At 32.1% G+C, this 26,500-nt stretch overlaps 1 protein-coding gene across 1 annotated transcript in view; it reads left to right on the top strand.

The window, feature by feature from the left end:
• The window catches only part of LOC145277497 (protein FAN-like), a 137,964-nt gene extending 113,249 nt beyond the window's left edge, over positions 1-24,715 (top strand). Inside the window, exons 25-32 of the mRNA XM_080128887.1 lie at positions 5,473-5,534; positions 7,161-7,222; positions 7,685-7,738; positions 9,916-10,051; positions 11,014-11,052; positions 16,083-16,185; positions 20,392-20,504; positions 23,918-24,715. Of these exons, the coding sequence (XP_079985013.1) occupies positions 5,473-5,534; positions 7,161-7,222; positions 7,685-7,738; positions 9,916-10,051; positions 11,014-11,052; positions 16,083-16,185; positions 20,392-20,504; positions 23,918-23,952 (604 nt within the window). The 3' untranslated portion in view covers positions 23,953-24,715. The remainder of the gene's footprint in view (positions 1-5,472; positions 5,535-7,160; positions 7,223-7,684; positions 7,739-9,915; positions 10,052-11,013; positions 11,053-16,082; positions 16,186-20,391; positions 20,505-23,917) is intronic.
• The last annotated feature ends 1,785 nt before the right edge of the window (positions 24,716-26,500 follow it).

Raw genomic sequence — 26,500 nt, 5'->3', positions numbered from 1 at the left:
TTTTATTTTTATTTTTTTATTGTAATCCATTACCTTAAGAACATTTGGTGGAAGGAATAGCATTAATGTAAATTCAAGGATCGATCAAATCAAAACAAACATTATTTTATGTGGATTTGATATTCCAGACTGGAGAATAAATTTAATAAAATTACATAAACATATTTTTCTGCAATACATGCACGAGGTGATTGTTTTATTTACATTAAGGAAACTAACCAAAACGTATTCATCGATAGCAATTTACAACAGAAAAAACAATTAAAAGTCGATAACTGTAATCCCTTATTGTATAGAAAAGGGATATTTGATTCGTGTACAAGCATGGAACAAGGGAGATAACTCTTTAGCATTCTGAAAAAAATAACTTCAACAGGCCTGATGTCAGCTTTGATCACAGGGTCATGTAGATTTCAAGTAGTGAGAAGTCGGTGGCCATTTTAAAATTGCTCATCAACCAATCGGTTGCTAAAGTATATAAAAAAGAACTATGGGTGCTGAAGAGCTCAAGATCTCATGATACAAGATCTAAATGAATACTCATATACATGTACGAGGTGCTGCCAATAAGTTTCTAGACTTTTTTTTGTACAGGCATTTAAAATTGTTATAGACTTTTAAAAATTCAGTGTTATTGCTATACATCTTATGAGATGACTGACCGAGTTTTATGATTTCAGGATGAACAGCTACAACAGGAATTGGAATGCACTCTACAAAAGCCTAATTGCCACATCTAGTGAATTTCAAAAATGCAATCTGGACGTGAAGACACTTTAGAAGAACGATATATGATAAAATTCTGTTTTACACTTAGAAAAAAAAAATGCCACAGAAACATATTGACTGCTTCAAACTGCCTTTGGACTATCTTGCATGACTTAAGCATCAATTTTGGAGTGGCATAAGAGATTCAAGGAAGGCAGGGAGTCTGTAAGGGATAAGAAGTATGGGAGAACTAAAGAAGTCAGAACGCTAGAGTTGATTGGCCAAATAAAGAATTTCATGGATAAGGCCTGTTGTGTGTCCTGAGACAATAAGTGGGCAGTTTGATTTCAGTGTGGGAACTGTACACACAATTATTCACGAGGAACTAAAAATGGAATATTTGTGCGAAATTTGTCCCAAGGGTACTCAGAAGATCAGAAATAAAGACAATGCCCCCCCCTCACTATAGTCCAGACTTTGCTCCCTGTGACTTTTGATCATTCCTTAAGCTGAAGGAAAATCTTAGAGGCTGTCAAGACAACTGAGAAGATTAAAGAGGCTGTGATGAGGGTAATTGACATGCTTACACAAGAGGACTTCCATGCGGCCTTTAAGAACTTGTTGGAATAATACAACAAATGCATTGCAGCCAGAGGAGATTACTTTGAAGGGAACTAGATTTTCATGTGCATGCTATCAAGAAGTGTCCATATAAAAAAAGTTTGGACACTGATTTAAGGCAACTCATAGCAGTTAATTTGTTTAGATATACGTTAGATTATGGCATGCTTTTGAGCACTTCAACACTGTTATGATGCATCAGGTTAGAATCAAGATTAATATGCGTAGATGCATCTTGGTGCCAGAAAGATGATTCAAGATCAGTTCTTGTTCTGATCACCTCTTATTCTGTGTTCATATTGTCACTACAAATAGGCCTGCTAGAATGGAACTCCAGGATTCAGCATTCATTTATTGGCAAATGATTTGCAATCAAAAGATTTAAGTTAGTGTAGGCTTTGGATAGATACTAGTCTAACTAAAGAGCTGTGATACAGCAAAACAGTCTTTCTGTGGGTGACTATATATATATATATATATGTGTGTGTGTGGGTATTGTTTTATGTCTAAAGTTAGACTTTATATTTTTTTTTATTTTTTTAACATGTTAAAGAGTTTGGCAAAGGAAGACTACCTTTCTAAGTCAGATCATGTTTTAGTTTAAATTTTGTATTTTTCTTTCGATTAAATTAAGATGCTTCTTTCCTTATAGTTAAAGATTATTAAACAAAAAAAACATTAGTCGGTTTCTTACCTTTTATAAAAAGATGACCTTATTTACAAATTAAGGTTTTAATTTCCTCACAAAATAGAGAGCAGAAGAGTCCGATGTTATGATAAAAATATTACATCTTTTTTTTTTTTTTTTCACAGCATGTAAGGCTCATTTTACAATGAATTAATCGAATTGAAACCCAGATTCAAAATGTAGTTATTAATTATTAAAATTTGTTTTAATAATTTTCAAATTCCAAATTGCTAAAAAAACTGAAAGATATTTTTTTCTTTAATTTTTTTTTTAAAGAAAAATTAAGGAAAAAAATGATTACTCAAAAGAATATTCCAAAAAAGTTTCTTTATTGCAGCTGTTGATTGATAGTGTAATCCTGCTACAACTATAGTCAATAGTTAGTAAGAAGCTACAGGCCTGGCATCATCAACAATGATATCAAGCAATGTTTTATACAAACATTGACCGCAACTTCCACAGTGCTCAATTTGTTTTTATTTACAAAGAGTTTTGCATTACACAAAAATAGTAGCAAACCATGTCATTACCAAGAGTGCTTAACCCGAGAAGGGGAAAGAGCTTTCATAAGTCATCCACACACACACACATGCATATGTATAACCCAACCGGTGGAGTGTTACTTGATTGTTGTGGGGACGTTTCTAGCTCCACCAGTGTGAACAAACGATATTCAACTATTAAACATCAATTATAACAGCTGTTTGCGAGAGAGTTACTTGATTAATCATGTAAACGACATCAACATCACCAGTGTGAACAAATGGTATTTAAAAATGATAGGACATACCTTGATGGTGTGGGCCTCTTCTGCTTGGTTGATGTCCAGTTCAACTCATCACTTCTTGGGATTGTTCTTGCTGTGATGTCTGCTTTGGTAGTGGCAAATGACATGCAACACAGATTTGTAGTAAAAAAAAAAAGAACTTAACTACTTTATTTTAAAATATTATACATTAATAAAAAAATGGTATTAGATTATAAATGATTTCTTTTCTCCTAGTGTAGGCTATTTTAGCTAATTCTTTGCGTGGGAGGAAGTGAGTGTCCCTCCCCATCTTCCTTTTACAACAGATACCAAAATGTGTTTTCTGCATGCTTGTCAGTTGAGTAAGAGAGTTCTGTAAAAATGGGATTATGGGAAATCTATTGCCTAACCCTTACTCAGCAGGCCCGATCACTCAGCAAAAATGTGTTACTACACTGAGAGTGACACCTAACAAATAATGCCACATAAGTGTGTGTGCTCGCACTAAAAACAATGTAAAAACACCCACACACATAGATACACAACAAACTCAGACAGAAAAGATGGCATAAACATTACTTTCAAATATAATCACAATTAATCTTTGTATAGGATACATCAATTCTTAAAACTTTGATGAATAAATTAGTTTATCGATAATATAGCAAATAATTCCTAAACTTGCAGTTAAATATGTTGTTGTTGGTGGTGGTGGTGGTATTATTATTATTATTATTAGTAGTAGTAGTAGTAGTAGTAGAAAGAAAAGTCTAAAGAAAGAATTCCCAACTGTTCTTTTCGCAATTTTTGTATCAAACTCCAGCGAACATCTGTCAGAACTTCTGCCAAAGAGACACCCCCTCTCTCTGACATACAGGCTTTTTATTTGAAAATCCGACTGCATCTAATTTGCATATCTCCCCCAAATCTCGTTACCTCCCGTAATCACCAGTCCATAAATAGCAGAGATGGCTTTTTTTTTTTTATCCTTTTCTGAAATAGACAGCACATTGTACAAGGTCAGTCTGTTATCTACGCTGGGCATCTTTGTTCATGGTATAACCATTATATAAGTTCTTCTTCAGGAACTTCTTCAACCTCCTCTTTCTTTGCTGGCAAGGAAACTCTCCATATGTCTAAAATATGACATGGTATTCCATTAACTGCCACTTTGTTTTTGTAAAGCACTTCAGTTATGATACCTTATTCCCTGGCAGATTATGCAACGAGAATTGGGTGATTTCTTTTTCTATTGCTTTCATAATAGACGTACTGAGATTAAAGCTGCCTTCAGTATTGCTAGCAACCACTGTAAAAGAGTAATAAAGAACATAAGAGTTGTATGCTCAGTCCGTCAAGTCCAAAGTAGTTGAGCAGCAGCTTGGTTCCCATTGATTTTGGCAAATAACAAACATGATCCTGAATAGTCTCGTGTGCCATGAGTAAGTTGCTGGAATCTGTTGAGTAGAGAAGTAGTCAACCACCTTAGCAAAAATAACCTTAATAACATGCAATATGGTTTCCATTCTGCTAGATCTACAGCAGATGTGCTAACAGTTATCTCATTAGGATTAATTATCTCATAGGATTGACAGGTTTCCTTTCTAGGGCAATTGCTCTTGATATATCAAAGGCCTTTGATATATCCTGGCATAAAGTCTACTCCACAAGATCTCCGGCTAGGGTAAAGCTGGGAATGTCTTAATTGTTAAATCATTTCTCCCTGATAGTTTCATAAGAGTAGTGGTTGATGGGCAGAAATCAGAAGCTCACAGTATTAATGCTGGAGTTCCTTCGAGAGAAAAATCCAAATTGTCCTCGATGGATGTATGTGTAAACAACATGATATTAATATAGGTGTGTTCTAAGAATCGATTCTTAGACTTTTATTTTTCTTGATATTTGTAAATGACTTCTCCGATAAAATTTTGCTTAGATGGCTATATTTGCTGATGACACCATGTTCTATAGTAGACATGAAAATAAAAATGAACACCTATACATGGCAATGGCAAAAGCTTTAGAAAACTATCTCCATTCCTAAGTGAATGCTGCTAAGACTAAGCTTCTTTCTTTTAAGGACTATCAAAAATCTTCCCAACCAAGGATTTTATCAATATGAATATGTAAATGAAATGAGTCTTTTTCACCTGATGAGATCTTAGTTATTAATCACTACAGATTGAAACATTGTCATGCCAGTTTAGCAATGTCTGTTTCATGTCTGTATAAATAAATTTTAATATTGAGCATATGTAAATAATGTGATGCAAAATAGTCTGATTCGCATCATCATCACGATTGATCTGAAAACCAAATAAATCACAGATTTGTTATTAGCATTATTCGATCCAATGTTCTTTTCGATTTCAGAAGTTCTTAAACCCTTTTTTAAAATCCTTATTCAAAGTTAAAAATATGCAAAAATAACATTAGAATCAAACGTTTCGATATTTTTGGCGTTCGCTTTTCCAAGTGAACCGAACCCCTACTTTTCACATCAAATCATACGTTGAAGGGAAACATTTATTGCTTTTCATTGAACAAAAGATCAAATATATTTGATAAATGTTTGCTAATATATTCTTGATTTAATTATTATTTTTAATTTTTGTTTTTAAATCGAATATTTATAAGACAGTTGTTCTAACACTGAAGTAGCAATTATTTAATGTTTTAAGCTTTGATTTAAAATTTTTATTTCCAGTTATTTTTACAGTATTGAATATGGACGAATTTTGGAAACTTTATTTGCTCATGAAGATGCTGGTAAGTTTACATTTTTGTTCATTTTTTTTCCAGTAATAAACTAGCAAATTATTCATAATTTGCTGAACCAACATTGGTACATTGTACATTAGATACAAAAATATGAAGAAAGAAAAGTAAACGCTTTTCAAGCTGCACTCTAATGTTTTAAAGCAACTATGACAGATGCATTTGGTTATGATGCCAAAAACCTAGGAATGAACCAGTGATGTTCGCTTATTATATCAACACTAGCAGTAATAATTTCTTTCACCAATAAGTCATGACGTTTGCACATATCAGCAGTAACAGTGATCCTTGTTTTGTCTCTTCAACAACACAAGAAATAAACAACACCTGTCAAAAATGCACAAGGACAACATGGCACCTCAAACAAAATTAAATCTTAAGCAAAAAAATCTTTATCACAGTGTGATAAAATATGGAAGTTAAACCTGGCCAACGAGAGTTGAGCATGTATGTTACATATATGCTACATGGACAGGAATAAAAATTATAGATGTTTAATGTAAATCTTAAAGATAGGATTAGAATGGATGACCTCAATGGAATGTGAAATTTAGATGGTATAGTAAGATATGTGCAGAACAGGAAACTTGTTGATTTAGTTGCAGTAAAAGGAAAGACAAGAATATTTGTTAAATGCATGACAGTTGAGGTAGCAAGGTCAGATGAAGGCCAAGGAAAACATGGAAGAAAGTGATAAGAATGGATTTGAAAAAAAAAAAAAAACAAGGATAAATAAAGTGTTAGAGATAGCTTAGTTTAGAAGTCATTTTTCAAAAAAACTGTCCAATATGTGCCAATATGTAAAATGGGCATTAAACTGATGATCTGCAATATTTTATTCTTAGTTAACTCGCTTTTGGAATCACTTAGTGACCATTAATGGGTGCCATAAGACTATGTACATCCTTGTGGCAGGTAGTAATTGCTGCACTCCACATTTTGTGTCATTCACTGTTTGTAGGGAGGCAGGTGAATTGAGTTTCTAAAACCTGTTGAGCCAGTGTTATCTCCCCTTAGATAAGCATCTATGCAAGAGGATGCTTTCCACAGAAGAGTATAATTTCATTCTGTCCGTGCATGGAAAATTTTTTTTTTCTGGCACGATTTTCAAGATACAATGTTCTCCTTCTCAGCATAATTTACAAATTCTGACAGGCAACTTTTCTGCTCGAGTCCCACAACTCACAAATACTGATCAAAGCACTAAACGACTCTTGTCATATATTTTTCTGCTCTGCGTGTCAGAACTGGAAACAAATTCAGCATATGTAAAATTCACATTCTGTGCATTTGCGCATTTTCTAATTTTTTTCCTCTCAACACGTTTTTTTTTTTTTTTTTTTGTAATGGGGACAATTATATTTGTTTAATATTCATTTCTTTGTCTACATATTTTTTTGTGTTTTTTATGACAAACTTTAATAAATGTTTTTGAATCCAAATGTTTTTATTCTTTTCTTTTATCGACATTCAAATAGCATGAATAATGCTGATTCACAGAGAATGATGCATACGTGAACATGTGATCAATTGAAATGATAAAAATAGAAATAATAAAAAATTTTTACATAAAGTTTTGTTAATCAATTAAATGTATGTCATTTCTTTTTGTTTTAGTGTCGTGTTTGCTGATTTCTGGTGATAAACTGTTGTCGGGTTCTTGGGATTCTGATGTCAAGGTAAATGAAATTGTTTAAAAAAAATTTAACAAGAATATCAACTATTAATATTAAAAAAATGTTTTCTTCAAAGATTAATCAAATATTAATAGTAATTAACCTTAATTAATATTAATCAATTAACCATGTAAGTGTTTTTTATTAAAATGTTTTCTAATATAAAGAAATACTTGTTTCAACATATTACTATTTTTGAAATAATATAAGATTGATGAAAATTAAAAAAAAAATAAAGCAAAATAATTGTACTATTTCAATATTCAGTTGTAAGTTGTTCATAATTTAAAAAACAAACAGCAGCCAATCCACATTCAATATTAAGTGTGTCCGATTAGCAAAAATGTTATTTTAAACTGACCAACGAACAAAGCATCAAATAAATATATAGCAGACTTTATGTTTTTGACAATATATCATTGGAATAAGTTCCTGCAAAACTGATAATTTTGTTTTCTTTTAAAGGTTTGGCATTATTCTAGTGAGATGAATGTCCGCCTTTTCTCAAAAGAACACCTTGTAAGTATTTGGACATTCAAAACGGTGATATTTTTATTATTGCAATATACTTTCCTCGGTACATTTTCAACATAAATATTATCATGTCTTAGCATGGAAATGTTTTAAGTGCTGCAGAATTTTAACATTGCTTTTATGAATATATATCAGTTGGAAAAAAATGTTTAAGAGTAAAACTATGAATTGATCTGTCATCATCGGCCAGTGTTGTAGTTGTAAATTAGAAACAGCCCGCAGCTTGCAAAATCATTAGTATAGCACATGATATTCTTACATGGTCACCCATCTAAGTACTGACCAAGCTTAACGTTGCTTAACTTTGATTATCTTACAGAGATTAATATGGCATCATTACTACAGCCATATTAGTAATTGTATTGTTATTTTCTAGATTTTAATCAAGTAGAACTCCAGTCTTTATAAAATAGTGCTCAATAAGGAGTAGAACTGTATGAGAGTATAAATTTATTTAAACATTATAGGCTACATATGTGCAGAAATGTTTCAGCTGGATTTTAAATGAAATCAAAACTGAAATATGTAGTCAATAATGTTTAGATGAATAAATTTATATTCTCTTTCACTCTCTCTCTATATATGTAAAGAAAGAGCTATGGATTGATTGTTAAGATTATATATTTTTATATTTATTTTATTTTATTTATTTTAATTTATAAACAAAAGAAAAAATAAGTTGCTCAATAATTGGTATATACCCGATCTGATATTCAATGCTAAACCTGTTAAGATGGAAATACAGTTATGATTGTTTGGTTTATGTCAACATGTTAGTTTCAGGTTTAAAGGTTAAACCCAGAAGCTTGTCAAAACATGGAGCCTCCCCAAGACGAGAGCCATCCATTTCGATTGATGCCAGATGGAGGTCAGAGCGTTGATGATGTAAAGATAGGAGCTTGGTTTTAGATGCATTAAAAGTAACCAGCCACCTCTTCTCCCACTGTACCACGCGCTCAAGATCAGAGGAGAGAGAATCAGAACTTTCTCATTTACGGCCTTTGAAGTGTTGCCATAGATGGTCGTGTCATCAGCATAGATGTCAACGAATGATTTAAGTATGTGTTTTGGGAGATCATTGATGTAGATCAGGAAGAGAGTTGGGCCCAGGGTGGACCCCTGAGGGACTCCAGCATTAATACTGTGGGCCTCTGATTTTTTTTTTTTTTTATATATATGGAGGTCACCACTTATCAAGGCCTGGAAGACACTCGGGGATAAGGGTTATTGCGTGTACAGTAATCAATTTGGATAGTATCGTAGTAATCATTAGTATTGGAGATTTGATAGTGTCTTACTTAAGGGGGTGGTTTGTCAGGAATTTGTTTATGTTGGACTTGAAGACATCCAAGTTGTAGTCAGGTGGGAAACAGGTAAACGGAGGAGAGTTCCACAGGCGTGCACTTCTAAGAAAGAAGCTTTGCTCATGGAATCTACGTTTGGATTTAGGCACAGATAAAGAGTGGGGAAAATTACTGACAGTGGTTTCAGCTAGACTGGTGTCTTTCGTGAAAGATTGGCGAGGGAGGGGGCAGAGATTGGAGCTCAGATGAACACTTGCCATGAAAATAACGATAAAACAAAGACAGGCTCGCAACGTCTCTTTTGTGGGAGAGAAGCTGCAGGTAAGAGAAAAGAGCATCCCCCACTAAGCCATGAAGTCTATTTTGTACTCTGCCCATCAACCTCTATGAACCTATCAGAGAGAAATGATTTAATAATTGAGAAAATATTTCCAGTTATACCATAGCTGGAAATCTTGTGAAGTAGGCCCTTATGCTATATCTTATCGAATGTTTCTGAACCAAATGAATGTATGTGGCAATGTGTATCTATCTGTAAGCATTTGTGGCTAGCAACAGGGATTATCTGATCTTAGAAATTCAAACCATTCCATTGGACCACAATAGAAGGTAAACTAGTCAAATATTTTTGGAATATGACTTTTTTTTTCTCTGGTACATGCATCATACAGAATTTTCTTAATTTTTATTTTTTAATGTAGCGGGAATTCTGGATAAGAACGATGATTTGCATATCAGATGTAATAAAAATTGTATATTAAGCAAAAATCTTGAGTTCCTTATGCATTCTCCTTTGCTAAGTAAGCTTCCAAGAAAGATAGAGGATGCAGAATTAATACAATGGTGTTTTCTTTGTAGAGTTCTTTAGAACATGATTCCAGTGTTTATTGTATGTCTGCGGCTGCTGATGGTACCCTGCTGGCTACCGGTACCAAAGATGGAGGTGTCTTTGTCTGGGATTTAACCGAATATTATCTTCTTAAACACTATAGGTGTAAGTTGATTTTTTTTTTTTTTTCTCCTTTTTATTTTTTTTCCTTTCCAATTATTTTCCCTTTTATTTTTATTTACTTGGTTTGTCAAAAGCTGATACTAATGAGTCACATTGAATTGTGGCATAACGATAAAGAACTCTTGATATCCCCACATGTAAAAAAACCTTCTACCCATTTTTTCTTGTCCTTGAGAAAGAGACCCATAAAATCAAGTGATGTTTTCATCTCAAAATCTCACATTTAAGCTGGAGATTGACAGATGTTTTAAAATCTCAGTTTAGTCGGAGTTCACACGTGAAAAGGTCAAATCAAGTTAGACTTTGTAAAGTATTACTTTGTTTTTTCGTTTGTGTGTCTCTCTTTCTCTTTTAATGAGGAAAAAAAATTATAATTCAGTTGAAGTTGGACACCATCTGCGATGGATGTAAGAAGTTGAACTCTCAACTTTAACTCAAGACATATTCTGAATAAATAAAATTTCTTCTCAAATATTTAAATAAATTTCTATTTTTATAAAAATATTTCTTTGTCATTTATTTTATACAAATGTCATTTATTTTATAAATATATCTTTTTGTTTAGGTCAGAATCTCTTCCACCTAACATTTATTATTAGCAAGTTTTTGACCTTGAAGTGTTTTTTAGCTCCTTACATCAAGTGGCTTCATGCCTTGTCTGGTAACTTGTCCTTTATGAATCGAATAGCTATCATGTGAAACTGGATTTTTATAAACTTGTTTCTACAATTCTAATTTTGTGTAATTTTTTGCTTTATTTTAAATGTTTTCCAAACTATTTCAAGATAAAAAAGATGTTTCATGTTGGAAAGAAACAAGAATTATTTTGAAATCATGAAATGCTGACAATTCATATTTTTGCTATCTTCTCTATTTGAATCACATGATGACGTGTAATGGTTGATTTTACTTGTGGTGGATGATTATTATTTTCTATTTTATAGGTCACAGAGGACGTGTGAACACAGTGATTATAAGCCAAGGTTTGTATAATTTTGTTTCATTTTTGCTTTTGAATTTTAGCATGGATATATTGATATGTCTAGTCACACTGATGAACCAGATGACGAAGCAGCTGTGGATGACTATCTATTAATATATCTTAAATATCATGAAAATATATGGCAATTAAGCTACACAGAATGAATTTAATCTGATGATTCCTTATGAGGATGAGACACTGATGACTGTAGTTTAATTGCCATCTATTTTCATAACTTGCTACCTGGCTCTACCAGTGTATTGAGCACTATTTAAGTAAATACTGAAAATCGGTACATAAAATATATCCTCATAAGATTTTATGTGAACACATAAAATAGTGATCGTTTTATATATATATATGCAACAAATATCTATCATCAAAGAAAATTGAATTATCATAATAGGATTAAAACTCAACTCCTTTCAGGATGTCGACTTGAATATTGCAATTAAAATTTTATTTTTCTCTGTAATTTAAGTCACATATGAATACAGATTTTTATGCCCCCAAACGAAAATGACGCTTCTGCTGTTGAAACATTTACAGTGTAGAACGATAAATTTGTCGCCAGAAAGAAAACAACACTACAGCTTTATTTTAAAACTTATTGAAAAAATCAAATCAGGTAACTTGATTATGTAGTAGAGCTGACACCTATTCAATGTAGCCACCTTCAGCCTCAATCTGCCTCGATACAGGTCCGGAACTTTTCCACAAGTGTTGGCGGGAGCTTGGTGAGTACTTGGCAGATGGCAGGGATCAGGCTGGCTTTGGTGTGGTTGGAAGTCATGTTGATGTTCTCAACGTTTGACCAAACGAAGTTGTCTGGTTTGAGAAAGGTACTAAGTCATAGCACTCCTTCTGAAGCCAAGCCTGGGTTTCTTTGGATTTGTGGGCCAGTGTCAAGTACTGCTGCCACACCCAGGGTCTGCCAGCGGCCATCTGATTACCCCAGCACATCCAAGTATACTTTGGTGTTGACTTTCTAGCCGACTTTGAATAATGGGAGGTAGTATGATGTGGCCCTCACTTGAAACCACATCAAAGACCATAACCGTCGGGTTGTCTGATGCGTTGAGCCATCCAGATTTGCATTTTGAGGGTGCTGGCAATGGTCCTGTTGTCATAACTTGGATCGGTAGAGAGCATCTCCTTACAGTGGCGCATCTCCAATCTTGCCTGTTGAACATTGTGTCACTTTCAGCCATGATAGAAGTCTCTTGGGATTTGTACACAATTGACCAACTAGTAAATGGCATGCAACAAAAAAAAGAAAACTGGTTTTCATCAAATGGAAATGGAATCATGTCGTCTTTTCTAGGGTGACAGTTTTATCATTCCACCCTGTATCATTTTCAGTATACTATGTATTATCACTTGTGGGCATGACACCTGGTGTAATGTTGGGACACAGTTTTCCAATAGTTCGATAGTGTAAGACTAGATCTGTAAAAAAAAAAATATTTTGATTGTAAAACTATGTCAAATGTAGGTTTTTGCATATAATTTTGTATGCTAAGATAACGTTTGAAATCTATTTTCGTGAAGAGATTATCATTAGTGATCATTAAAAAAACACCTCCCAGACAGGGGGGAAAAAAAACAAAAAAAGACATATTGCATTCACTCACTCTTTTCTATTTTGTTTCGCTATAAATATCATGATTTTCATTTCTTCAGATCATATTGTTCCATGGGAGTTTAGATCTGAATCGTGCTATCTTCCTACTATGTTCTTTAAGTATCCAACATAATTGTTTTAATCATTTAAATGATTAAAACAATTATGTTCTTTAAATATCCAACATAATTGTTTTAATCATTTAAATGATTAAAACAATTATGTTGATGGCATGTGTCAAAGTTTGTTTAAAAAAAAAATAGTACTCTATATTAGCTCTTCTAGAACCTATGATAGAGTATTTTATTTAAAAACTATACATTTATGATGTCTGTTGGGTGTACTTGAGTTGTATGTGTATATCTATCTATATTAGTGGCCTGGCAAGGCCACAGGGAGACAACCGAAGAAGCAAAACGGAAGCTACCTGCCAGGACACTATATATATACAAATGTAGGCAAATTTGGGAATATTTTATTGGTTTGAAAATATAGCTTCTTTTTTACCAACTATCATAAACTTTTAACCATAGAATACTATTATAATCTTCAAAAAGCCTTCAAATTTTTATGTAGTTTGGTCTCATAGAACCAAAGATATGAGCATTTCAATATTGAATTTGGCGATGGGTATAGATATATCCATATATAGATAAACCACCTTTTTTGGCAATTTTATAAGTTCCAAATCTCAGCGATTATTGATCAGAATTTAACAAATGAAGGCTCATTGGAAAGCTAATGACCTGAATAGTGTAGTGGGCCATGTGACATTTGCCTTTTAGATGCACATTATTGTTTCAAAAAGTGGGGGATCACTTTTCTATATTAATTTAATGCAAAATAAGCACCTACTATGGTCAGCTTTTCTGGGGGAGGGTCTGTTATCTTTTTTAGGGGTGGTATTGTTGCATAAGGATGGGGTCTTTTTAAGATGACGGGTACATATATACGATGGTGATGAGGGAGAGAGAAGCGAGATACATTTCTACAGTTCTGTAGTTTCTTATAACATAATGACTATGAGAGAGGGGGTGATCAGTTCTTATGACACAAGAGGGGACAGTCATTACTTATGATAGAGAGGGGGACACATTACTTAGGATAGATTATACAAAGTTCATTAATAACGATGAGTGGGAACAAAGTTCATATAAGATGATTACACATCACCTTTGTTGTAGAAAGATGACACGAAGACGAAAGTTACAAAAACAATCTTTTTTATTATCGCTCCTAAAGGGGGACTCTCCTCATGTCCTCATCTGTCTGGCTGACTGTGCTGACTTCGATCCGGACTCAACTGCCCCTGATCTTCGTCTCTCTCTAACTGATCTTCGACTCTAGCTCCTATATTGAGACTTCATTTCTGTCATGTATGGCTTCAAAACGTGCCACACACACATGGGGAACTTACGTGGTTCGCACATGTTCCCAAATCATTTTTGTAAACAAAGAATTCTTACTAACCTATTTTTCGACCTAACTTATTTTTCAACATATTTAAATTGCATTGTTCATTATTTTCTAGCTGACCTTATTTTAATTCAGTTTTCAGAAAAAGAATTGAACAATCAAAATTCTTTTTACAACAACATATCTAAACTATTTTATGTGAAACTGAACAATGCTAAATTCCATTTCTGAACCTTGCTTACAAAGTTCAAATCTCGGTCTATCCTAATCTCATTTTCACTTATCTAATATTTTTCTTACAAGAAAAGGGGAACATTTCTTGTAACAGTATTTATTGTAGCCTAAAGAACAACACAAAATTTACCTTTAAAAAAAAACTTGTTTTCTATAGGTTTTCGGGTGTGCTGAAAATGAATATCTACCAGGCAACAATTATTAAATGAACACCACCCCCTAAAAAAATAAGACGTCCACCACCAAAGTGGCTATAAAGTGGGTGTTCATTTTACGTTGAATTAATATAGAAAAGTGATCTCCCACTTTTAAAAACTATAATTTCTTCATATCTTGGAAACTACTAATTTCCTAGGATTTTAACTGTTATTTTCAGCACTCTCGAAAATCTATAATAGTGATAATTTAAAAGGATTCACATTATTTGGATTCTTCGGACTACTGTTCTCATCTTGAATGTCATTTTTAAAATGTTTCAGTTGATGTAACCTCTGACCCTCTTCAGGTGTATTTTGTCGAACTCGAGAATTTGGATGGAGCTTCAAGCGGAACCCTTTATTTACTTCACGGGGGTAGCATGCTCTTGTTCCATCAGCCATGGAAAGTAAGATGGCTCAAAGAAGCAGCACATATGCTGGGGAATAACCAATTACTAAGTAGACCTAGTATAGAATTTAACACAATATAAGAACCGTTAACTATATATAATAGATGATATAGACATATAATAAGTAAAAACATTTATTTATTTATATATATATATATATATATATATATATATATATAAATAAATAATAGGTTTAAGGCTCCTAAAATGTGTACTAGAATTGTCTGCAAGGATCTGTGGTGCAGTAGTTAGAGTACTTGGAAAAATCAATTGTAAAAAGCAGCCTTCTCTTGAAGGTTCAATCCTCAGTGTGGGCGATTAAAAAATAGAATGATGGGACAAGAGCATTCTACTCTCATGAAGTAAAGGGTTCCACTCAAAATTCCATCCAAATTCCCGAGTTTGGCAGAAACATTCCCGAGTTCAACAAGATACACCATAAGAGGATCGGAGGTCATATGTGAAAATAACACTCAAGATGATGACAGTGCAGGACCTATTAGGTTAGCGATGAATATGAAACCAAATAATACGAATCACCAATGCACGTCTCAAAAACTCAGAAACAAAATCGTGTCTTGCTGGTAGTAATAATAAAATTACAAATATTTATTGATTTTAAACTAATAGTAAAACTAAAATTTATAGATCATCTCCTCCACAAGAGTGTTTTTATGTTTGAGAAAATATCTACACATTTAGCACGTGTTTTTAGGAAAAAAAACAAACTTTATAGTTCAATATTTAGAGATTTATAAAGAATTGGAACCTGGAAAAATATTGGAATCATCTCATCACTAATATATATTAAATGAGTTCAAATATATTGAACTAAAAAAGATCTTTTCAAAAGTGCTCAATACATTTGTAAAGTAAAATCATATAAACGCCAGAAAAATCTCAATGCAGATCAATCTACGTTTCAATGCCATTAATCCTAACCTTGTCACAACATAGATTGATCCACATAGGTATTTTTCTGGTATTTATGTAATTTTACTTATAAAATACATTTGAACTTATATAAGTTATGAAAATATATTCATGCCAATGCTACACAAAGGCTTCTGTGTTTCATCCTTGTAGAGAATCGTCAGGCTAATATCTTAATGATTGTTATAATTTTTCACTTATTTTCTTCTATTTTCAGATAAAACTCAGTTGTATACTTGTGGTTCTGATTGCTATTTTAAAATATTTGATCTTTATTCTGGCATAGAAACATTTAACAAGAAAATGGAATATGAAATCAAGTAAGTTTCTTTCCCCTCCCCATTTAAATACTATTTCCTTTAAAATATTTATAGAGCATAATTTATTGTTGATAGCAATAATGATATGAAGAAAATGGCCACATTATATAAAACCTGGATTCAACCAATTTAAATGTTATTTTGTATTATATTTTTTATCATATTCATTTTTTTTTGTATTATATTTTTTATCATATTCATTTTTTTTGTATTATATTTTTTGTATTTTTTATCATATTCATTTTTTTCTTTGTCTTTTACTTTTATCTTTTAAAATTATTTTTATACTTTAATTATTTTTAAATGGCTATCTTATATTTTTATCAGATCTTGTTGATAGTATTTTAATTATTTACCTTAATTATCTATTTTACACTATTTTTAACTTTTAATTAAAACCTATTTTATTTTACCAATAAATATTTTTCAAATATATTAAATAATTTAAAATAAATATTAAAAAAATATATTCAAAACAAATGACTAAAGATAATGTCTTAACTTTAAGGAAGGTGTATATTGCTAGAAAACTTTAAAATCCAAAGAAAAAGAGAAAAATTGGATTAAAGGTTTTCTAATAGTTTTTCAATAATTCAAATTTCTATATATCAACAATGCTTATCAATAATGCTAATAAATAAAACTATTCCCCAATTTCTATATTTAATAATATTCAGCTCTTACAATTTTGGAGATAAGGGTATTTTATTATTTATATGCTTTTGGGCAGTTACCCTCATCATGATTGTTGTATGATTATTATACTCTCTGGCCTTCATGTGCAGTTTCTCTTCAAATGAGTGTTTTCATTTTGTGTTCCATGCCTCTTATTAATTATTTTTTATTTATTTAAAAAATTTTTTAACTAGAAATTGAACTAGCAAACCAATTCACTTGACAAAGGCTTAGCATAGTCATACAATATTACTGACTACAGAAAATGTAACTGGAAATGATCAGGAAGTACAAAATGTTATGTATATAACTACAATGAGAGTAATACACCCTGTGCCAGAATTATATGCAAATCGATATTTGTGTTCTAACTCCGATAGTTTTCAATGAAAATCATGAAAATTTGCACGTTATACGGTAACACGCATGTGCAGATATAAAATTTTAAGCTGATCTGCGCAATAGCGAGCAAAGGGCAGTCATTTTGATGACTTGCAGGTTTTTTTTTCAGCATGCCAACTTTATATGCAAGGTGGGACGTAAAGGTGCTTTAAGTCAAGCTGAGAAGTCTAAAATTGTTCAAAGGCTCCATAATAAGATTTCTACCTTAGAAATTTCCAAAGAATTACACCGTGATCATTGTACAATTAAAAAATATTGTTCTAACCCTCAACTTTGCAACGGACGTTCTGACAAAGGGAAAATTCATAAGAAATCATATCTGTCACGTCGGACAATGAGCAAGATCAAGAGAGAAGTTCGCCGTAATTCGCTTGAAACTAGCAAACAAGTTTTTGAAAAAGCTGGCATTCCTGATGTGCCCAAATCAACTCATTGTCGTATCCTGAGGACGATTGCAAAATTTGGAAAACCAGAGGTCTGCCCTCAATTGAAGGATATCTACAAGAAAAAGAGGATGGAGTGGGCAAGAGATCACATGAAGGTGAATTTTCAAACTTTTGTTCACCGATGAGTGCCGATAGACCCGATGGATGGAGGGGAGGATGGTACCATAATGAGGGTCTATGCCCCTAAGGATCAGGTGTCAACAAGGAGATGTTCTGGGCTGCAATCATTAGCAATGAGTGAAAATTACCGCCAAACTCTACATTGACAGATACTTGGAACCCTGGCACAAGAAGAATTTTGCATTCTGGAAAAAGATGGTATTCATACATGATAATGCACCGTCTCATTCTGCAAGGATAGACACTGAATATTTGGAGAGAGTTTTTGCCAGACATGGGAAAATAATGTGATGGCCAGCCTGCTCTCCAGATTTAAATCCCGTCGAAAATCTGTGGAGCATTTTGAAACAAAATATTCACTCCAGAGGAAGGCAGTACAACTCCAAGAATGACCTCTTGAATGCTATTCTGACTGCTGCCAAAGACATTTCATCAGATGAAATCGAAAGTTTGACATCTTGAATGGACCAAAGGCTTTTTACTCTTGTCAATAAAAATGGCAATTATATAAGATATTGATTGAACTATGAAACCATATTGAAGTTGTTTGTTCTTTATTATTGTTGTTCTCAATTTAAAAATTCCTAGAATAATCAATGTTTCGATGATCTTTTAGCACTTCACCATATTTTAGCATTGGTTTGCATATAAAGTTGGCACGCTGAAAAAAATGCAAATCACCAAAATGGCTGCCAATTGTGTATTACTGTGCAGATTAGCTTAAAATTTTAGATCTGCGCTTGTGTTAGTGTTGCCATATAACGTGCTAAATTTCATAAATTTTCATTGAAAACTATCTGAGTTAGAACAAAAATATCGATTTGCATATGATTCTGGTTCAGGTTGTAGTTTGTATAAATATGTTTTTGTAATATTTATTTCTCTTTCACTGATATATCCTGCAAAAGGATATATTCGTTTAAAGCAGCTGAGTGGTTTTGGCTACATATTTGAATAATAATCTTGTAACTCACTGTAATGAATGGGTGTTTGTGGTTGGAGTCGGTATATCCTTAAGTGTGAGGCTTGTTATGTACCTTTCAACATTTTTTCCAAGTTGATTTTCCAGTTGATATTGATGGCTTAACCAATCATAATCTTGTAATGAGGAACCAGGATGTACTCCTATTCATTACATCACTAACCATAAAACTGTTAATATAAATATTAAATGTTCATTGCACCTTAATTTTACCTACATTCATAAATGTTTTTGTATTACTTATGGAAGACTAATAAAATAATATAAACTTGTACCTTTCTTCAGCTCTCCCTAACCCAGTCTAATCATGCAAAACCAGTGGTGACAATACTAGTAGTGATATAGACTTTTAATGTTGTACTAACTCAGTTTACTCATTCTTTTATACACTATTTTTTTTTGCTCTACGTTCCTTCCTTTGCTTTTCCACCACCATTTTTCTCTCTAATGCATTTATAAACACTTATTTAAATCTATATTTTAGTTCCTATCAGTGATAGGACGATTCAAAAAATTTTCTTGATTCTAATATAATTACTGATTTCAATTTCTTCAAAATCTCTAAATATTTAACTATAAAGTTCGTTTTCTTTAAAAGTTTTGGATTGCTGTAAAAACCCTTGTGTATATATTTTCACAAACACAAAAATACACTTGGGAAGGTGGGTGATCTATAGATTTCAGTTTTACTAGTATTTTAAAATCAGTTTTTGTTAATTTAATTTCCATTGCTAATGATATTTAAAAAAAAATTTTTTTTAATCAGAAAATATGTAATTTTTTTTTATTCCAATACCCCCCCCCCTTCTGATTTTTCCCATTCCAGATTCTGATTAATCGTCTCAACACTATTTCATATATTTATTCACATAATTGTCACTGTTGCTATCAGATCAAGTTGTCTGAAGATATTGGCTTCTTGACCAAAAATGCACCAAACTGTTGTTTTTTTCCTTTCTTTTTGCAAAACTCAATCATGTTCTGTAAAAGCAAAACTTTTCCTCTTAAAAAATAAAAAAAAAACACTACCAAACCAAATATTATAAATCAATATTTGATAATTTAAAAACTTGAAGCATAAAATTTTTGATTCAGCAATAACATGAAAAGAGGTTGATATGCCATAAAACAAAGCAACCAAATCACACATTGTCATGCTAGTTTTGGTATTATCAATTGATTTTAATATCCGTTATACATACTGGCATGTGTTTGACAGCTCTAGAAGTTGACTTCCAAACTAACTTCTCTCTGGCCAAGTCTTTTTTTTTTTATCTTAATCCATCAAATCAATTCCTCTTATGTTTTACTTCGCCTTTCTCTACCAACTGACTTTTATATCAAGAGATGGAGAAAAATGATTCAACCATCCAGAAGCTTGATTTTCATAAATACATGCCTGTTGGAATCTATTTTTTTTATTTTCATTATTTTCAGACATGAAAATAAAAAATATATTTCTCCCACTATCAAATTATCTTATTTATGATGAAGTTTATTTTTCTTTCTTTTTTATTTTATTTTTAACCAATAAATATTATTTTTAACCAATGAATATTATTTTTTAATGTTTATTTTCAGATGTATGTGTTATTTTGATGATTATTTGGTATTTGGTACAAGTACCGGAAGCGTTTGTGTCTGGGATCCTCTAAATTCTCGTCAAGTTGATCACGTACCTGAAGCACATCAAGGTTTGTTATTTCATTTAAGAGAGGACAATCAAATTATTGTTGATAATTTTTTCGACGCTTCTTCATTATAATAGCGGAAATCGAAATATTGAATTCCAAGTAAATAAACGAGTGATATCTAATTGTTATATGGCAGTAATGAATACATTAAAAAATTATGAAAAACAATTAGATAGAAAATTAATTTTTAATGAAAATAATTTTCTAAGACAATTAAATAAAATTCAGTTTTGCTAAAAAAAGAAAATGAGGAGTTCAACTCTGAACAAAAGAGGTAAACATTTTCTGAAAACTTTGAAAATATTAGGCCAATTGCGCAAAACTCAATTTTTGCTAATTGTTTTCAAAAACTGTTTTCAATGATAATTGACTTTTATTATTCCTGATATTCATAAAGGACCTTTCTGATAAAATTGTCTCTGAGATGGATATATTAGCTGACGATAACATGCTTTTATTTATGACGCAAGTGGAAAAACGAATAAACACATATCCAAGGTAATTGTGAAAATCCTAGAAGACCTCCAGTCTGAAGTGGAATGGGGGACAAAAATGGATGGTAACAGTCAATGCTGCCGACTAAGCTTCTTTCCTTTAATAATTACAAGAAACCTTCTCAACCACCCATAGTTATGGGTAATGATACATTACCTGAAAGTATTACATTTAAACTCCTTGGCTTAACATTCGCAGGGAACATGAGTTGGAACAGATATATTGAGGGCATTGCCAAAGCTGCTGCAAAGAAGGTGGGCTCTTTCTACCATGCTAGAAAGTTACTTATGCCTGAGAGTATCTTGTACCTCTAAAAGGCCACCTGTATGGAGTATTGTTGCTACATTTGGCCTTATGCATCTGCTACTGATCTCTCATTCTTAGAAAGAGTTCAAAAGAGTCGCCAACCTAATAGGTCCTGCACTGTCAGCTAGGCTTCAACTGCTGTCCCATCGACGAAATGTTGCATCCCTCTGCCGGTTTTACAATTATTTTAATGGTAGGTGCTCTGGCGAACTACAAGCCATTGTACCCCACTAGATATAAATACCCCTGACAAATCCACCCCTACACAGTAGAGATCCCTAGATGTAAGAAAGTCTTCTACTCTAATAGTTTCTTCCCTAGAACTGCTAGACTTTGGAATTCCTTTCTGAATTCCTGCTTCTCTGACATGCAGAAATTCAAGTGTGGACATCTTGCTGATCAACTCCCTACATAGTATCCCTGCAAATTATATCCCGAATAGTAGCCTCCTACATCAAAGTGGCACTGTGCCTTGTTTGGGGTGAAAATGCAAAAAAAAAAAAAAAATCAATTTTCTACTTAATTGTTTTTCTTAAATCTTGTTCATTACTGCAACATAACAATTAAGTAGATATCATTGGTTTTACTTGGAGTTCAACATTTTAATTTTCACTATTATAATGAAGAAGCACCTTTTTTTTTTTTTTTTTTTCTAAATAAACTTTGGATTCAGTTTAAAGCAAAGTTTTCAATCAAAAGTTTTATTTTATCTCACAACTTTGGTTTGTCCACAATGAAAGAATTGTCATGTTCATATCAATTAAACATTTATGATATAAAAGAATCTTTGTAAAATGAAGACAAGACACGAAAACAAATAGTTGAGCTGAATATTAAATATTTCTTGTTTCAGTTAAGATCACACTTCGAATTTGCGTAATCAGTCTGTTACCGCTATTTTCCTCAAAATATTAACCGCCTGGAAGCCATTCACAAACTATATATAGAGTATAACTGGTTATAATCTTGACTTGAATCTGGTAGTAAAGCCACAATTTTGGAAGCATGTAGTGGTTGCTGCCACTGTTTAGATACCTTTACTTTTTGGTCCATTCTAAGCTGGAGTGGTAGTAGCTGTCAGGATCCCATCTGTGTTCAGTAGAATTTATCCTGGGGACTGATCTTGAATTGCATTCATGGATAAATTTACATTTCAATAATACAAATAAAAGTAGACATAATAATATCCTTAAAAATCGTGGGTTGTGACTTGGAGACATTTTTTTAAATCTGAGAAATTTAAAAATAACAAATTATATAAATATGAATAAAATATCGGAAAATTTATTGCATGAAATAGACATGAATTTGTGATATGAATATTTGAAGAAATAAAGAAGTTTAAATAGCTTTACTAATGCAAAATTCTGTTTTGCTCTTTGCAGCTCAGCAGTTTTATCATATAGTTATATATATAGTTATTTATAATAGCCAAACAAGTTGATCACAATTGAAAAACAAACAAAAGTTTGTTACATATCTCTTGCCCAACTTTATCCAACTGATGTAAAGTGAAAGAATCATTTTGTACAAATAAAGATTTTTTAGAATTTATGTAAATTTATCTTTGATCTCTAAAACTGTTTTAGACGTTAGTTTTTTTATTTTTTATTATTAATCAACCTCATAAATGCTCAAAGCAGGAACAGGAAACTTGAACTTTATTTTCACTATTAGCAGGCCGCTCGCTGTTGCCTGGTCATAAAGTACTATATTTTAATTCATACAGAAACTGAGACATGTGCGTGCGAGTATGTTTTTTCTAAACCATTCACTTCTTGTAAGTAAAGAAAAAAAATACTTGAGTTGAGATTGAAACTAAAACCTAAAGACAATGAGTCAAGTACGATAATCATTAGACCAGCATGACACGATCTTTAAAAAGTGTTTTCAAACTACTTATTCTTAACATAAGGAATCTTTAATGTGAACTATTCACGCATGCACAATCGTGAAACTGTTAGCAAACAGATAAAAATTAATGATTCTCACATTTTTCAAATTTTAACCCCTTAGCAGCCCTTTTTTTTATGCAAATGGAATAAAGTTTTCTGATTGTCCTATATACCAAATTTCAAGTCTGAGTATACAGGTTGATAAATGTCCTCACACACACAGACACATTCTCACTTTTATAGAATATATAGATAATTTTGTATCCGATGTTCAGGTTTTCATCCATTCTTTCAATTTGGTCTCTTATTTTACACACATCTTGCTATATTTTCCATATTTCTTTAATCCATCATATAATTCTCATATTATTTCCCTCTATGCAATGCATGTCCTTAACCCTCACAGGTCAACGTTCAACTTCCATACATTATCGCACTGTGTACAAATGTCTAATAGAAATTGCAATGTAGAGTCTATCAAAGTGTAACAGATATGTCTTCTTGTAAGAAATATTGAAGTAAGATGCATCAACCAGACTAACCCTAAAAACTCATTGAAGATTTTGAAGAGTTACATTATTACTTAGAAATATCTGCTTCATCTTCTGCTCTGTGTGTGTGTGTGTGTGTGTGTGCGCGCATGAGTGTGCACGCATTAATCCCCCAATGGCAACCAGTTACTTTAACTTGAATGTATTGTCTTTTCTTTCTTCACAGGAGCCGTAACAACTATGCATGTTCAAAAACCGTGAGATAGTCACTGGTGGAGAGGACCACAAAGTCGTGTTATGGCGAGAGATCCCAGCTTATTCGTCCTACATTTGATTTGAACTTTCAGCTGACTGCATAGCACGACAGAAAAGGACGGGGGATACTAGATTTGATCTGCCGGAATATTTTTTTTTTTACACTGCTATTAAATACTGCCTATTGTTAACTTTTATGTAATAACAATGGTGACAACTATTATATTACGGATCAATTAGGTTTCAAAGACCTCAAAAATGAGCCAATACAAAAGTGACGAATTTGAGTCTACACTGATTTCTCCCAATTGAGATGTACACACTGTAAACAAACAGATATTAAATAGTTTTGTTTTTTGATTGTTAATAACGAGAAAGACTTATTTTTAAGAAAAAAAGGAAATATTAAATATCTATTATTTGTGCATTTTTAATTTTTTATTTTCAAAATCTTTTTAATAAACATTTTGTCTCCTTGTTAAACTGCAAGATTCTGTTCTCCAAGTTTTGTTTTCAAAATATTTGAATCTGAATCAAGTAATTGAAGAGAATGAGAGGATTTGAAAACAAGAATTTAGGACGCTGAAAGCGTATACAATAGAATCTTCTCTTGACAAATGAGGGACACAATATTTCATTTGTTTATTAAAATGTTTTGCAAAAAATACAAAAAAAAAATCCCCCTCCAATAAATATTTAATACCCACCCTTACCTTTTTTTTTCTTAAAATAAATTGTTCCTTATGGTAAAAATTGACAAAAACAAAAATGTGACAAAAAACCAAACAACTCTAGTTTATTTTCAATTTGTTTACAGATGCCATATATATATATATATATATATATATTTTTTTTTTTTTGTATCAAAACTAAACTGATGTAGACCCGAAGTTGTCCCTTTACTTTGTTTATTTTCTGGGGTCGTTAAAACCTAATGGATCCCATAATTACAGTCCAATTTGCATCACATAAAATCTTTGCAATTCTGGAGCAATTTTAAATGTTATTTTTGGTTCAAACAATTTTTTTGGCCAGTTTTTTTTTTTTTTTTACCTATCAAATTTAAATTTTTTCCCATTGTTTTTTCTTAAATATTTATTTTCAATGACTTTTATTTTAAGATTCATTTGTAACATAAAAAATCTGAAATTGTAATTTTATTTATTTTTTAAGACAACACATTTGGTTTGTATATATGATTTTTATCCTCAGTTTTAAATGAAATTTTATTTTTTAAATTTTACTTTTATCTCATTCCCATTATTACACTATTTTCAAACAAGTTGATAAAAGTTCATCTTTTAGAAAATTGTCTCCTAAAAATAAATATTCATCGGAAGAATAAAGTTAATCTATCACAATGCCAAAATTCTACATCCAAATGTAGATGCTCGACTCCAATTAAGTTCTTTAATAAACGTTAAAGATCTTGTGGGAGTGGGTTTATTATAATGAATTTATAGCTATAAATATCTCAATAAGTTGTAAAAATATATGGCAATTAAGCTACACCGAATCTTTTGTTTCATCCTCGTAAGGAATCGTCAGGCTAAAATTTTAGCCTGGTGCTTTTTTACAAGGATGAAACACAGAAGACATTGTATAGCTTAATTACCATATATTAACTTACTACCTAGCTCTACTCAAATATTGAGCACTGTTAAAGTAAATGCTGAAAATCAATATATAAAATATTATAGCCCCACATTTTTATGTGGCCACATGAAATAATACTATATATTTGTTGGTAGGTCATCACTTATCAAAATAAGGGTTAATGCCTTATGAAGATGATTTGTGACAAGTACTTATTAACATTGCTTTCCTGGGAGCTGCAATGTAATCTTGTGGTAATGTGTTTTCAAGATGGGAAGTTCTTGGAAAGCAAATCTATTCATTCACATATATTTTAACTGCTGAAAATGAACTAAAAAACCAAATTATTTTGACAGATTCTTGTTGTGAATTCTTATTTTCACTGTTGCTACCCAACTTTATGATTTATTGGAGTTAGGTTGGATTCATACAAGGCCTCAATTTACTTAAGTGCACGATGAGGATCAAATTATTTGCTTTTCAACTGTTGCAGATTGCATACTAAGCTTTGCTCAGTTCTATCAAGTCTCCTGTTTTGTGTTGCTGTTCCCCATTCATTTAAGTTGAAACCAATGTCTTGCTCAATTATGTCCTTTTGATGGATGGTTTTTTTACATGAGTATCACCACTTATCCTCGAGTGGTCTTTGGGCCTTGATAAGGGTTAAGAGTGTACAGTAGTCAATTGAACAATATAGTAATTGTCAGTAATGGAAATTCGGTAAATTTGTTAAGTGGAACCGCTCATCAAGAACTTGTTTATGTTGGACTTGAAAACAACCATATTGTAGTCAGCTGAAAAGCAGGAAAATGGAAAACAGTTCCACAGGCGTGCAGTTCTAAGAAAGAAGCTTTTTTTCATGGAATCTGTTTATGCTTAGGTTTAGGCACAGATAAAGAGTGGGGGGAATTATTAATAGTGTTTTCAGCTAGATGAGTGTTTTTTGTGAAAGGGGGGA

The sequence above is a fragment of the Euprymna scolopes genome, chromosome 6, assembly GCF_053919585.1.
Source record: "Euprymna scolopes isolate OS-2025 chromosome 6, ASM5391958v1, whole genome shotgun sequence".
NCBI classification, from domain to species: domain Eukaryota; kingdom Metazoa; phylum Mollusca; class Cephalopoda; order Sepiida; family Sepiolidae; genus Euprymna; species Euprymna scolopes.
Note: the sequence above shows the minus strand (reverse complement) of the source record. Positions and strands in the feature narration are given on the sequence as shown.